Source organism: Asparagus officinalis, chromosome 7 (genome assembly GCF_001876935.1).
Source record: "Asparagus officinalis chromosome 7, Aspof.V1, whole genome shotgun sequence".
In the NCBI taxonomy this organism is placed as follows: domain Eukaryota; kingdom Viridiplantae; phylum Streptophyta; class Magnoliopsida; order Asparagales; family Asparagaceae; genus Asparagus; species Asparagus officinalis.
The window spans coordinates 30,202,541-30,218,436 of NC_033800.1; the positions used below are offsets into that span (position 1 = coordinate 30,202,541).

The window sequence follows — 15,896 nt, forward strand, 5'->3', positions numbered from 1 at the left end:
AACATGCTTCTTAATTTAACATGATATCAGAGTAACTTAGATTTGGGCATATGCAAGGCACTCAACCTGCTCCTTTCACTTTGCGAACATCCTTTAACATTCAGAACCTAATAACAGAGGTATATTGGGATTCAAGACATCCTGAATCTTAGGATGAAAGAAAATAGTAGATTAAAAAATATACTCTAATTCAATGTTCGTAAATAAATGGATACAATTCACAAAACTACCACAAATATTTTGAGAGGCAACTACTATGAACTTTCTTCACTAAACTACCATACTCGACAATAGTTAGGATAAAACTATCAAGCATGTACTTTACATGTGATACGTTTTGGACAAATTTTTTTTTTTTGAACTGAAAAAGCAGGGTTAAAAGCCCTGCTCATAAAACGAATATTATTAATTAACAAAGATATATACAGGTACAAAAGAGCATCACAAGCTAGATGTAGACCCGGTGAGGATACAGTAGGTAAGGAGCGGACATATGTCGTCACCTACCAAACTGTACCCACATCGAAACTATACCGTTATAAGCACATTATTTATGCAAGTCGTTAATTTTGGACAATTTTATCATTGTTCAGTTTAGATCCTTTATCCAAGTCGTTAATTAAGACCATTGGTAACGAAGTTATACGCACATTATTTATGCATACCGTTATAAGCACAAAAAGATAACGCATGATGTATGTGCACGGCATCATCGCTATCATCTTCACCAGAGTATCTGATGAGCGACGCTTCTGGCTATCACATAAGTGTGATCTTTCAGTTGGAAGCTGTCTCCTTCTTCAGTTCCTTTTAGCTATATAAGGCACACGTTATTTCGTTATCCTAGATTGCTTTGTGTGTTGTTTGCTTTGCTTTCCTGAAAACTTTCAGTTTTAGGAGTTAGGCTCACATTTATTCCTTAGTTTTGCCCAGCTTGCGAGCTACTGCTTTTATTTTATTTGAAGACCTAACTTAATTTCTGTTGCAATTTCATTAATTATATTCTTATCCCATGCAATATCTATTGGCATTCAATAGGATTTTTTTCAAAAGAATAATAGGAACTTCTTACGATAACATGTTGGGGGTGAAATCGGGCACAATCTAGAGTTGATGGGCCTTAAATAAAAATTAGGAATCAATTTTAACTCAAAAGATATAGCTATTAGGTATTGATCCAAACTTTTATTTAAACTTATCACTCTTTCTTATCTTATTCGATGTGGGACTATACTCACATATTAATCACCTCAACAACTCCCCCTTAATTTGTGAGTATAGTTCAACTCAACAATAATTTAGTCTTTCACGAGATTCACTAACCTTTTACACCACTTCACTCGTAGGCTAACCAATTCATTAACTCTTACACCTCTTCACTTATGGGCTAACCAGATCATACATTCAGCACATGGCTATCAAACATCCATAGGAACTTCCACCACTTCACTCATGGTGGATTATATCACTCATACGGGCATCAGTGGATTCTCCCGACACCTTCGGGCTTCATATCGAAGATCATCTGTTTTTTTAATTACTTGAACCATGATCTTAGCTCTGATACCGTTGTTGGGGGAGAAATCGGGCTCAATCTAGAGTTAATGGGCCTTAAACAGAAATTAGGAGTTAATTTTAGCCCAAAAGCTATAACTATTAGGTCTTGACCCAAACTTTTATTTAAACTCATCACTCTTTTTTATCTTATCCGATGTGAAACTATACTCACATATTTATCACCTCAGCCAAGCATAACAATCTTGTCTTCTGCTACAACTAGACTAGTTTGTTACTGCAGGTAACTCAAGGTGTTTGTTTAGTTAATAGCAAGCAAAAGTGGATCACATGTTGGATTTTTTTTCCTTGAAAATATTCATTATTAATATTTCCCCACACCAATAAAAATAGCACCCTTAGAATAGATTGCACATTTCTTTCAATTAAAAAAATTTTGCCCAGAAAGGAGTCCAACAATTCTGGTACAAATTCACCATGTTAAGCTTACTATTAAGGAGCGTCTAGTATCCATTGAGGTTTAAATATGATTGGATAGAGCACTAAATATGTTTGGACTAATGATTAAATCCTTTTGAGTCAATTGAGTCCAAAACCTGTTCCATCTCCAATTACACACAAAATAATAAAGAAAATTTTCTTTTACTAATATTTATTTACTAATAATATTTGAGTTATGTAGGAAACGTAGCATGAGATGAGACTTCACCCGGAAACCATGTATAGACATGGGTCCCACCACCAAGTTTCCCATGAATGGTAGGCACAAAATCCTCAACTTCCCACTTGGGTCCTTTGTCATCCCTCTAACCTCCAACCGTCATCAGCAGTCTTTCTATAGTTTTAAACCATTCTCACCAATAAAAAATAAAACCATTTTTCCTAGGATATATCTTCTTTATTGTAATCCCTGAATTTAATTATTTTTTGGCTTCCTGGATATCCGATAAAAAATTATGATAACTTATCAGCGAATTTACTACACAAAATCTGTTAGAGGAAGCATATGCGTGCAAGCGAAATAAATGAGACAAGATAAAAGGTATTTGGAAACTGAAAGAAAGATAAAACTCCTGTTCGGTGCATGATCAGTTTGCATTGCTGATGTATTCGTGTGTCTGCAACACCTACGGCAAGTAGGCAAATGTAACTTGAGTTGTTAGTAACACTTCAAATACAGGAGGAGGAAAACTTAAGCAAGGTTGGTTGTAGACAGAAAGCTCCTACGTACCCTAGGTTACGTATAATTTTTGTAATGGCAGATGCACTCTCTGTATGAGCATGTTTGGCGAGTGGTCAAAGTGGTTTATAAGCCACATGGTCATGTTTGTAAATGCGTCATTTTCACTTACAAGCCACCAAAGAATAAGCTAGTGTATATTCTAGCTTATTTTTTAGTGGCTTATAAGTCAAAAGGTTTGATCGAGTAAAAGAACAAAACACCCCTCATCATTTCAAAAAATTTCAAGACCTATTTATCTCTCTCCAACCCCAGTAAGTGCCTTGTTGGATTTTTTTGGTCAAAACCGCTTTCCAAAAAATAAAAAATAAGTTTTCAAACTATATAGTTATTAACTACTGATATTTTTCAGAAATCCTTGGTAGCGTAGTGAAAAGTAAAAGTTTTGGTATCTCAAAAGGTCTTGAGTTCGAGGCTTTCCGTAGGCAAGCCAAAAATTGTTTTGTCTTAAATAAATCAATTAATTCATCATAAGTGCTAGCGGGTCGTGGGTCGTTGGCCATGGCTCGTGGGTCGTGGACCGTGGGCCAATGGGCCAGTGATCGGGGCTAATCGAGCTGAGGCGCTAAGTGGCGCTTTGTAAGGCGCACTTGGTGCTTTATAAGACGCACTTTGTACTTCGCACGAATGCATCGGGGCTTCGTGTTCGTGCGAGGGTGCATGCGACCCTCGCGAGGCGCGACGCAACCCTCGCGTTCGCGCGAGGGTGCGAGCCTCGTGTTCGCAAGGCGCGACGTGACCCTCGCGTTGTGTAGAAACGCGATCGTCGCGATCAGGTGTTACTGCATGCAGTAGTTACAACAATTAAGTTGTTTGTTGTTACAATCATAATTATCATTATAATTTGTAACAGTCAAATTGACTGTAGGTAACCCTTGAGATGGCCTTAGAGGCCTGTAAATAGTGCACATTGGGGCAGCTCTTGGTGAAGAAAAAAACACACTGAAGTGTTGTAAAAATTTAACAGATTGAATCTGTTAAGTTGTTGTGTTGCTGCAGAGTTTAAAGCATGCAAGCTTTAGTTTGTGCCCGAAGGAATATAGCCCTGAACCGAAAGGTTATTACAGATCGAAAGATCTTTGCCTGAACCGAAATGTTTTAATAGATTGAGGAGATCGTTGCCTTAACCAAAATGTCTTATAGATCAAAGAGATCTTGACAGTTCTTGGTTGGTGCACACCATTATACTATACTATTGTTCCTAGAAGCATTTTTTGCATTGTGATCCTTATACCGGAGTAGGCCAAATATTACTTTAAGCACAACATTTCACAAACGCACAGTAGCTAACTTAAAAAAGTTTTAGAATATAGCACTTTAGCTTTCTTTCAGTTCTCTCTAATTTATATCTGTTTTATTCCAGATTTAGTCACAGGCGTCAACAATCTTAAAGCAATATTTTGATCTACCATGGATCCTGCGAGGACTCTTGGAGTGGATTGTCTTAAGTTAGAGAACTTTGATGGATCCAACTTCAACGCATGGATTTGAAAAGTAATCTTTGGGATGCAACTTCTAAAAATCTACTATATGGTTTCTGAAGAGAAACCCGACTCTGAAGAAGATTCTGAGTCTGAAGCCTCTTGGGCTAGAGATGATTACTTCTATAGGAGTTATCTCCTTAACTGCATGGCCGATCATCTATTAGATGCTTACACTAACAAGTCCTCTACAAAGAAAATCCGGAATACTCTAGAGGACCAGTACAAGGATAAGGAGAAACTGTCCATGTCTCAACTCATTGATAAGTTTCTAGACTTCAAGTTTGAAGATGACACTGAGGTTTTGCCTCGAGTCAAAGAGCTTGAAAAGCTTGTTATAAAACCGAAGGATGAAAAGATCAGTCTTTATCAAACTTTTATTTCTGGTGGAATTGTCAACAAGCTTCCTCCATCTTAGATGTCATTCTCCACTGACATTCGGAGAGAAAAAATACATGTGACTCTATCTGATTTGAAGAGATCCATTCGGATCGAGGATGAGATTCGGACTCACACGAAGACTGAGCTCCTTACTAAGCAGAAGGCGTCTGCTAACATGGTGGCTGCTAACTTTGGGAAGGGTAGTAGTTCTTCTTCCAAGAAGAAGAAGTCTTTTAACAAAAAAAGAACCAGAATCCGAAGAACCTAAAAGTTCAGAAGAAAAAATTCAAGAAGGACTGCAAAGCACCAAAGAAGGGAATAACACACAATGTTAATCAAGTTGACAATTGTGTGGCTATGCTCTTTCAGGTGACAACTCTCATCAATGTCTCTGGTTGGTGGTTAGATACAGGTGCTACCTATCATGTCTGCTCTAACAGAGATATGTTCTCTTCTTATGTCGCTACCAAAGAGAACGTATCAATGGCTGGTTGTTCTGTAGTTCATGTTCATGGAACTGGGACTGTGGTGCTGACTCTCTCTTCAGGAAAGACTCTTACATTAAAGAATGTGAAATATGTTCCCTCAATTGCCAAAAACTTAAGTCTCTGGAAGCCTTGTATGATGTAGGTATGAGGCTAGATTTCCAAGGAGGAAATGTTGTGTTATCCTTTTAAAAATGTATTTTGGCAATGCATATCATACTAATGGCATGTATAAGATCAGTACTATTGTACCCAACTCAGTTATAAATGAAATATCCTATTTTGCTTACTCCTCTATGTTATGGCACAATAGGCTGGGACATGTAAATTATAGAAAATTGTTTAGCATGGAAAAGTTAGGATTACTTCTAAAATGTGGGTGTAACAAAACTGAGAAATGTGAAGTCCGCACGCAAGTGAAACTAACAAGGAAGCCCTTTCCAAGTGTCACAAAGAGCACCAACCTGTTGGATCTGATTCATTCAGATACTTGTGACTTCAAGAGCTTCGTCACTCAAGGCGGCATGAAGTATTTCATCTCCTTCATTGATGACCATTCTCACTTCTGTCACGTCTACCTACTGAAATCTAAATATGAAACTTTCAGCAAGTTTGTCGAGTTTCGGACTCGTGTCGAGAAGTAGTGTGGAGTTTAGGTGAAAAGACTCAGGAGCAATAGAGGAAGAGAGTACCGATCTAAGGAGTCGGAAACATACTTCAAGGAGCATGGAATCATTTTTGAAACTACTACTCTGTATTTTCCGTAATCTAATGGGATGCAGAAAGGAAGAATCGCACATTGACTAAGATGGTTAATTCAATGCTAATCATATCTGGTCTACCTACCTTCTATTAGGGAGAGGCTTTGTTGATGGTAAACTCGATTCTAAACAGAGTACCCTATTCTAAAACTAATAATACTCCTCATCAGTTATGGTTGGGATATCCAGATTCTTTGGATAGTCTCAAAGTGTTGGGGTGTCTAGCATATGTTCGAGTTTTAGATATCAGAAGGCCTAAGCTCGGACCAAAGACAAACAAGTGTGTGTTTCTTGACTTTGCTGAAGATAGCGATGCTTGCAGGTTCCTAGACCTTAGAACCAACTCCGTCATTGAAGCTTAGGATGTAGAATTCTTTGAGGATAAGTTTATCAATGATAAAGGTTTATTGCTCAAAGATATACTAGTGAATGTCGGTACGTCAGATGCACCAGAGGAGCCAGTTTCATGAGAAACTAAAAGTGTCAATGTTGAAGTTACCGAACCACCTTTCAAGCGTTTCAGGAGATAAAAAGATTTTGGAGATGGTTTCATTACCTATAATGTGAAAGGAGATCCACAGACTTTCCAAGAATCAATGTAGTCAACAAACACTCTTCTGTGGAAAGAAGCTATAGATGATGAGATGGATTCATTGATCCAAAATCATACTTGGGAGCTGGTGAATGTATTTGAAGGTGAAAGGCTTATCAGTTGCGAGTAGATCTTCAAGAAAAAGCTTCGTCTTAATGGTACTATTAAGAAGTACAAAGTAAGACTGGTGGCGAAAGGATTCTCTTAGAGAGAATGAATAAATTTCTTTGATTTCTATACACCAGTTTGCAGGATCACTACCATCAGAGTGCTTATCGCATGGGTGGTGATAAAAAAGTTTGTCATACATCGGATAGATGTGAACACTGCCTTTCTCAATGGAGATCTCACAGAAGAGATCTACATGGAGAAATTAGAAGGATTTGATGCTCCAACTGGTAAAGTTTGTAAACTTGTTAAGTCTCTATATGGACTTACGCAGACACCAAAACTCTGGCATGAGAAGTTTGATGGGGTTGTTCACAGTAATAGGTATCAACTCAGTGAATCTGACAAGTGCCTATACATCAAGGTCGCTGAAGAAAGGTGGTGGTCATCTGTCTCTATGTGGATGATATGCTCATCATCGGAAGTGATTTAGAAATAGTAATATCTACCAAGAAATTTCTCTCAGCACAGTTCAGCATAAGGACCTTGGAACTACGGACGTGATTCTCGGAATCAAAATCATATACTCTGAAGAGGGTATTGGATTGTCTCAATCTCATTATGTGATTCTCGGAATCAAAATCATATACTCTGAAGAGGGTATTGGATTGTCTCAATCTCATTATGTCGAGAGCATGCTAATGAAGAGGGTATTGGATTGTCTCAATCTCATTATGTCGAGAGCATGCTAAGAAAGTATGGCTACTACGATCTATCAGAACTGTTAGTACTGTATGATTACAACAAGGAGGTTCGACCAAACACTGGAAGACCAGTAGATCAGCTAAGGTACTCAAAGATCATTAGGAGTCTTATGTACGCAATGATCTGCACAAGGCTAGACATAGCATTCATTGTAGGAATGCTTAGTAGGTTCACAATTAATCCTGAAAAGCTTCATTGGGATGCTGTCTAGAGATTGATGAGATACTTCAAATGAACTACATGTTTGAGCCTATTCTACATTGGATATCCGGCTGTAATCGAAGGTTATTTAGATGCAAGCTGGTGCTCAGAATCAGATGAGTACAAATCTGCTGGAGGTTTTGTCTTCATTATGGGTAGAGTTGTTGTCTCGTGGAAGTCTAAGAAGCAGACTATGATTGCACAGTCATCGATGGAATCTGAGTTCTTTGCACTTTGTGCTGCAGGAGATGAAGCTGAGTAGTTCAGTTGTTTTCTCCGATACCTTCCATTGATAGAATTGCAAGTCGTAATAACTATCTATTATGATAATCAGGCGGCGAGTGCTGTGACAGCGAACTTGATATTCAATGAAAAGAAGCAGACCATTCGTCTGAAGCATGGCTATTTGAGAGAACTTATTTTTCAAGAAGTCATCTCTGTGAGTGATGTCCGGTCTTCAGAGAATATGGTTGATCCTTTGACTAAAGGTCTAAAAAAGGATATAGTCGAAAGGATGTCTGCTGGAATGAGTCTCAAAGTTTGGTGAGTCTTACAAATACTTACCATTTACATTAAGTTATTAGTTCAAATCTTACACTACTAATGATAAGATGATTAGTTCAAAAGTCAAGTAAGATTTGCAAGTAAAATCCATGGGTCTCAAAGTTTGGTGAGTCTTACAAATACTTACTATTTATATCAAATTATTAGTTCAAACCTTACGTTACTAATGATAAGATGATTGGTTCAAAAGTCAAGTAAGATTTGTAAGTGAAATCCTATCATAGTAAAGATGATGACTGTTAAGCCTTAATGAGTCCAAAGCATTTCAGATGCGGGCTGCTGGATAGGTAACATGCCTATAGGACTCACCGATGATCCTATCATGTAAAGGGGATGGCTATTAAGCCTTAATGAGTCCAAAGCATTTCAGATGCGGTGTGTTAGATAGAAAGCACGCCTAAAGGACTCACCTAGAATCCTATCATGAGAGAGGATGACTCTTAAGCCTTAATGAGTTCAAAGCATCTCAGATGCTGGATGTTTGATAGGAAAAATGCCTAAAGAACTTACATATGCATGGCGAAGATTTGGTCGTCTCCTATGGTCTCTTTTGGAAAGATGCCTAGGGCCCTAGCAGAAATTAGGACATGCACAGGGCCATAAATGTGCAAGGCTAAGGTAAAGGCAAAGGCAAAGGTAAGTGTGGTTAAAAGTGAAAACTACCACAGATGAGTTTGATCTTGTGTGATCGTTGAATTTTTAGATATGTGCTGGTTCAAGTCTCTACGATACCATGCATCTATCTTTTATTCAGTTGGTCTAAGGAGGATTCAAGTCCTTGAGACATCTACCTTATGCACAACGATTGAAATAACGACACCGTTACACGACACTAGTTTAAAAACTTGTGGGGGATTGTTGGATTTTTTGGTCAAAACCACTTTCGAAAAATGAGTTTTCAAACTATATAGTTATTAACTACTGGTATTTTTCAGAAATCCTTAGTAGCGTAGTGGAAAGTAAAAGTTTTGGTGTTTCAAAAGGTCCTGAGTTCGAGGCTTGCCGTAGGTAAGCCGAGAATTGTTTTGTCTTAAATAAATTAATTAATCCCTCATAAGTACTAGTGGGTCATGGACAGTGGGTCGTGGGCTCGTGGGCTCGTGGGCCATGGACAGTGGGCCAATGGGCCATGGATCGGGACTAATCGGGCTGAGGGCTAAGTGGCGCTTTGTAAGGCGCACTTCGCACGTATGCATCAGGACTAGGTGGCGCCATGTTAGCTGCCACGCAGGCTGCTTCGTAGCATGCAGGCGGGCTTCGCGTTCGCAGGTGGCCCTCGTGTTCGTGCGAGGGTGCGACCCATGTGTTTATGAGAGGAAACATGACCCTCGTGTTCGGGCGAGGATGCAACCCTCGCGTTCACGAGAGGGAACGCGACCCTAGTGTTCGCGCAAGGGTACGACCCTCGTGAGGCGTGACGCGACCCTCGCGTTTGCGTGAGGGTGCGAGCCTCGTGTTCGTGAGGCGCAACGCGACCCTCGTGTTATGTAGAAACGCGACCCTCGAGTTCAGGCGTTACTGCATGCAGCAGTTACAACAATTAAGTCATTTGTTGTTATAATTACAATTATAATTATTGTTATGATTTGTAATAGTCAAATTGACTATGGGTGACCCTTGAGCTGGCCTTTGAGGCCTATAAATAGTGCCCCCTTGGAGCAGTTCTTGGTGAAGAAAAAAAACACACTGAAGTATTGTAAAACTTGAACGGATTGAATCTGTTAAGCTGTTGTGCTGCTGCAGAGTTTAAAAGCGTGCAAGCTTTAGTCTGTGCCCGAAGGAACATAGTCCTGAACCGAAAGGTTACAAAATGAAAGATCTTTGTCTGAACCTAAAGGTTATTACAGATCGAAAGATCATTGCCTAAACCGAAAGGTTTTAACAAATCGAGGAGATCGTTGCCTTGACTGAAAGGTCTTATAGATCGAGGAGATCTTGACGGTACTTGGTTGGTACACACCATTGTACTGTACTGTTGTTCCTGGAAGCAGTTTGGCATTGGGATCCTTGCACCAGAGTAGACCGAATATTGCTTTAAGCATAGCGTTTCATAAACGTACAACAACTAACTTGAAAAGGTTTTAAAATATAGCACTTCAGCTTTCTTTCAGTTCTCTCTGATTTATATCTGTTTTATTCCAGATTTAACCACAGGCACTAACATGTCTTTGGTTATTTTGACAAGAACTATGGCTTAAGCCATCTATTTGCAAACACTGTACTATCTGAAATGGATTATAATTGACTAGATTTACTAAATATTTTGGGTTATGACTCGCTTGATTTATAATCTATTTGTGGATTATAATCCAAAGTTGCCAAACATACTCTATGTATAGTATTAAGAACTTTACACATAGACTCATCGATTTACAAACAAAATTTTTCTCTCTATTATATGTACTTTTACTGTAGCATTGTATGTTCAACACTTCAAGAGAATATAATCTTTTTGCGACAATGTGAGAGGACCTCTTTACAACAAATTGATGTTACCTGACACCTACGTAATTGGTACAAATAACGGAGAGAACTACTTTTGAATATCAGGGGGTTCAATGTTATTAAAAAAAGCTAATTAGCAATTACATACCTTTTATTTCCCTTACTATTACACTTATATACCCTCATTATCTTCGGCAACAATTTTTTAAGAAATTTTTTACCTTATAAACCTTTAACGAGTACTAGATTCACATTGCATACAAGTGGTGGTGTTTTTATACCAGTTACAAGCCAAACAGCTCCAAAACTTTGAGCACCAAAAAATCACAGTGTCTGCTGCCTTTGAAAGACATTGGAAATCAGTACAATCAATCTTGATACTCCCATTAAAGCAAAATCATGGCAAACAATAGAATTACTGTTGCACTAAATTTTTGGAAACTGCTCGATAAAGGAAGAAATTTTGAATTTTCACAAGACATATAACATAACATTCCATGAAGCCAAGCTTCCGCTCACTTAAAAAAATGGCTCTTTTGCAGATAGCCATCATTCTAGAGTTCTTAAATACGGTTGCAAGAAATGAGTGCGAAGAAAATGGAGATCCAGGCTACTTTTACAAGTCGAATTGCACTTTCAGAACTGAAGACCATGCTCTCGAGCAGCAGCTGCAAGGGCTTCTATGCGGCCATGGTATGGATATCCGCCCCTGTCAAAGGCCACCTTAGTTATTCCTTTGTCTGCGCAAGCTTTGGCAATGGCTTCACCTACTTTCTTCGCAACCTCCTGTTACCAGAAATTTGAGGAACTTAAGAAGTCGAAATCAAAATTATGTCACTTTATAATTCTGGAATTTCATACAATCAACAAGTACTTGCTTACTAGCATGCATCATCTTTGCATTATACTATGAGAAAGCAGATCAAACTCTGATTGTGAAAAAAAAAAAGCGAGTTCAGAAATAGAAGGGTGTGAGATAAATAACAACATTCTTATCTGATTGTTGACCCGTTAAAACTTGCTCGCTTGAATTGCTAATATAACATTTCTAATTCCCGCCTAAGGGTTTGAGGTTGGAATAACGGAACAGAATACTAACTAACATAATGACCTGCAAGACTTCTCTATAACATGAATGCAGGGAAGAAATTATCAAGAAAGGACTACTCCCAGTTATACACTTATAATAAACAAGTCCTCAAGTATATGAGAGATATAAGGTGCCAATCTCCTTTTTGCATATATATTCCATTATTCTTCAGAAAATTCCTTATTACTATCTTTCTGCACTTACATGGCTAAATACATTTTGACGATAAGAGGAGACTGTAGTGACGATAGAGTATGAAAAGGGAAAAGATTCTGAGTGCAATACAAATTGACAAAGCTGAAAATAAGGCATGAAAGAGGAAAAGAGAAGGGAAAAAAGAAAGATATTGCAGAAGAGATACATCTACCATTCATTGGATTCTATCTCCAAAATCAAATGTATGCATGCTTCTAAAACCTGTGAGTGTCCTAAAGTACAAAATTTGTGTGTGTGTGTGTGTGTGTGTGTGGTCGAGGGTGTGTCGTGTAAAGAAGAGATGAGATGATCAGGTGTTAAATCTCACGCCTGGTATACACTTTTAAGGAACAAAAACTATAACTGAACTCTTTGATTGACGTACTTTGACTGTTTGGCTAATGCATTGATTCAAAAATGAATTCAATTCCCTAAAATAAATTCTGCTTGCGCAATTGTCAGTCTCCCTTTTGTCTAGAATTTCCATCTAGGTTAGAAACCCAAACTGCATAACCAATAAGGTGATATTCCTAATCACCAACAGGACCACTCTATGTACTATGGAAAGCCCATTCCATTTCTGATAGTTATCTTTGCTAGAAAGTTAGACCAAAATTCAGAAGGCTACTGTTACATTAACACCTGGTTATAAATTTCTACTCGCCAACAGGACCACTCTATGTACTAATACTCTGGAAAGCCCATGTCTTTTTTGATAGTTATGGAAAGCCCATCCCCTTTAGGATAGTTATCTTTGCAAGATAATTAGACCAAAATTCAGAAAGCTACTATGAAATTAACAGCCAGTATGAAATTTCGGGTGATACTTTAGCGGAACCTTCCTCGATTTAAGTTGTGAATACACAGGAAAAGTTTAGACGACAACAATGGTAATGGTAGCGGTAATGGTGATGGAGACAAATACCGTGCATGAACCCACTGATACTAGACAGAAAAGAGTAAAACTGCGACAAATATTTTCAAGCAAGTTTTAATTCTTTCAATAATTTAAGAAAGGCACACACCCTATCATTTCCTACGTAACAATCAATACTTGATGCAGGTAATTCCAACCATCTCCTTAATACCAATTCAATACCAATTCCCCCAGATCACCTAACTACTACATTCATTCTACCAAAATCACATTGGGAAAGTTTGGCACCTATGTAGTTCAGGTTAGTTTGGCACCTACGTAGTTCAGGTTTTGTCTACCCACCTTTTGTTTTAGAATTTCTTTCACCAGGGTTAGGAAAGGTTTTGAGGAAAGTGATTTTCTATAAATATTATCATGTGCTGTCCCTTAGAGATGAACATGATTTCTTCTAATGAATTATATTACATTCCATTTATGTTTGTACTCTTTTCTATAAATATTATCTTAGCACATATCCATGTCCATTGTTATAATAATTGCAGCCTCTGCTTTTGAGTTATTACTAACGAAGCCATTAAAGTCATCGTTTATTTATCACAAAGGTGCAAATATTGAGTAGACCCTCTAGACTCAAATCATTTTCCTAATTTAAGACACTGAAAAGCTGTGTCCATAGCTGACAATCACGTCTCCTCGTATTAGGATCTTTGCAATGAGTAAAGAGTCCAATGTAAGCACTTTTCGAACTTCTCCCAAGCTAGAAACGGCATAAATATATAAGCTGCTAACGGAATAGTGACAAAGGATAAAGATTTGAGGTCCAGATATTATTGTGAAGTAATAGGGTTGGATGACCTAAGCAGCACCATGATTTCTAAGTCACTAGAACAGACCTTTTCATATAATATCAGTGTGAAATGCAAGTGAGCAAGCGAGCGAGTGAGTGTGCATGTGTCCGCGTGTGTGCGCGTGCGTGCATGCGCGCGCGTATGTGTTGATTGCCAATCGACTGGTTAAGGTATACAGTTTCTTACTAAGAATCTGATTTTGTCATAACGAACTTGAAACAAGAAGGTGAACTTCAATGGAACTCTCTCTACCAGTTGAAGGATACACAAATTAGCAGAATGATACATCAAGATTATTTGAACTGACAATTGTAGGCCCAGCAGAGTAATCAAATTCCTCAGAGATAGGTTTCTGCATTGTTGAAGCTGATGCTAAAGTATGCATCTTCGTATCATCAATCACTTGGACATATAAATGCTTGTTGGAACGGAAAACACAGAGTCTTGGCCTTTCAGGGGTACCCTCGACCTGCACAGAAGAAATAGAATGATAATATAAAACAAGTCTTCATAAGAAATTGCAATCAGAAGACAGTAAACTGTGAGATTTTTCTTAAACAGTACTTTAACTGATAGAGACTGACGATGGATAACAAAAGTGTGAACAACATAAAAGGTAGAGCTTTAGGTCCACATAATTAAAGCCATTCAGTCCACTTCTAAAAAATACAACACAGCCATTGTTCTTTAATTTGCTCATGAAATTAGAAATAAATATAAACAAAATCAAAGATAGCTAGGGAGAAGTAATTTAATCCTTGGGGGTAATTAATCATGATCCATGATATGACAGAATCATGTAGCTACCAAGTAGGAAGTGGTTAACACAGGTCAAAAAACCGGACATCATTGTTACTGATGTGTCGTTCCCTTAAGATTTTCTGATAATGCAATTCCCTACATCTAGATCTTCTATTTTCTATGGTTCTGATCCTTGATGTCCTCTCAAACTTATATGATGTTAGGGGAGCTATGTACATCATATTGAATCCCAGGAAAATGAAAAGTATCTGTAGACACATTTCCACAGGCTAAAAAAAACGTGTAATTAGAGATCTGTGATACCATTAGCAAATGTTAACTAAGTAACTATAACAACCAATTTTAAACAGGCAGAGGTGATTAAAATCAGTGAAACTCGAAACTTCCGCTCTCTGGTTGAAATTGACTGAATTGTTGGAATGTGGAAATGATGTACCAATCAAAATGTTACTAGGACAAAAAAACATTACCTTCAGTACAATCGCATCCAAGAGTAAACCATGAGTTTAACAAAATATGCAAGCTACGAACTAACTTAACTTAAGAAACTATCAGCTATATAATTTCTTAGATGCATTAATGAAACATGGGTCAAAATGCAGGATAAGTATATGACAAAAAAAAGAGCTCGATAATGAAACGTTTCATATGGGCAACACTATTTGCAGAAATATGGCTGAAACTAAATAAAATAAATTGAGATAGCCAGGTAAGTTAAAATACAGGACAAAGATAAAAACACCTAGTCAATGGGGGCGTCAACTATGTGCTGTCGAAAAGAGAATCTTACAGAAAGAGATCAACTACTGAAAGTTTTCGTATGGGCAACACAATTGCAGATACCCCCTTAGAAAATTTATTGAACTATGGGTCAAACTACAGGATAAATTGAGATACCCAGGTGTTAATTTTTAGTTAAGAGCAGATGAAAACTATCAAGAAAAGGGATTGAAAATTGAAAATTTTAAAACAGGCATACCTTCTTTCTTATTCTCTGGTGGCGAGCAGTTCGGCTCTCTTGGCGAGTGGTGGCCTTGGCCTCAATGGAGAATGAGGGAGCATTGGGTTTGGGAATTGATAGGCGCTGAGCAAAAGGGAAAGCGGAAGAGATTGATTTTGAGGAAGAGAGGAGAGAGAAAGCTGATGGAGATGTTGTAATTGTTGATGATGGTGATGACAATGAAGCTAACATTGTTTCTCCCTTCTTTGCTCTCTCTCTCTCTCTCTGGGTTTTGGGAGATCAGGCTCCTTATCCTATTTCATGCCTCCCTTTGTTTCTTTTCTTTTGTTTGAACTGCAATTTTCTTTACTTTTATGCCCCTGCATTTGCATATACTGTACGAATGTTGAAGGGGGTGTTTGGTTGCATTGTTTTTGAGAAATGTTTTCTCAAAAGTACTGACGCATGGCATTTATGTAATTAAGAGTTTTCTATACATTTCTATAAACTGTGTTTGGCTCCAAAAAAATTTACAGAAATGTTTTCTGTAAAGTGCCCAAAAGTACGAAATTTTATGGAAATTGATTTCCTTCTAAAATGGGAGGAAATCTCTTGGAAATCTGACGCATTCATTATTTAAATAATA

The 15,896-nt window shown here is 37.9% G+C and overlaps 1 protein-coding gene across 2 annotated transcripts; it reads right to left on the reverse strand.

Moving 5' to 3' along the window:
* LOC109849280 (50S ribosomal protein L18, chloroplastic-like) lies at positions 10,898–15,591 on the reverse strand. Of its 2 annotated transcripts, none has more exons than XM_020419091.1 (3): positions 15,290–15,591; positions 13,835–14,017; positions 10,898–11,324 (listed from the first exon to the last, which is right to left on the reverse strand). In XM_020419091.1, exons 1-3 carry the CDS (start codon positions 15,500–15,502, stop codon positions 11,175–11,177), a joined length of 546 nt encoding a protein of 181 aa, XP_020274680.1. In that variant the 5' UTR covers positions 15,503–15,591; the 3' UTR covers positions 10,898–11,174. The 2 variants fall into 2 exon arrangements, with proteins under 2 accessions (XP_020274680.1, XP_020274681.1); XM_020419092.1 differs by having other exon boundaries at positions 13,856–14,017; positions 15,290–15,586.

Bases quoted from the DNA above. Each gene is read 5' to 3' on its own strand.
- LOC109849280 (XM_020419091.1), bottom strand. From the start codon at position 15,502: ATGTTAGCTTCATTGTCATCACCATCATCAACAATTACAACATCTCCA. The intron at 14,018-15,289 runs GTATGCCTGTTT...TCTTCTGTGCAG, and splicing joins ACCAGAGAATAAGAAAGAAG to GTCGAGGGTACCCCTGAAAG. The intron at 11,325-13,834 runs GTATCATTCTGC...TTCTGGTAACAG, and splicing joins TCAGTTCAAATAATCTTGAT to GAGGTTGCGAAGAAAGTAGG.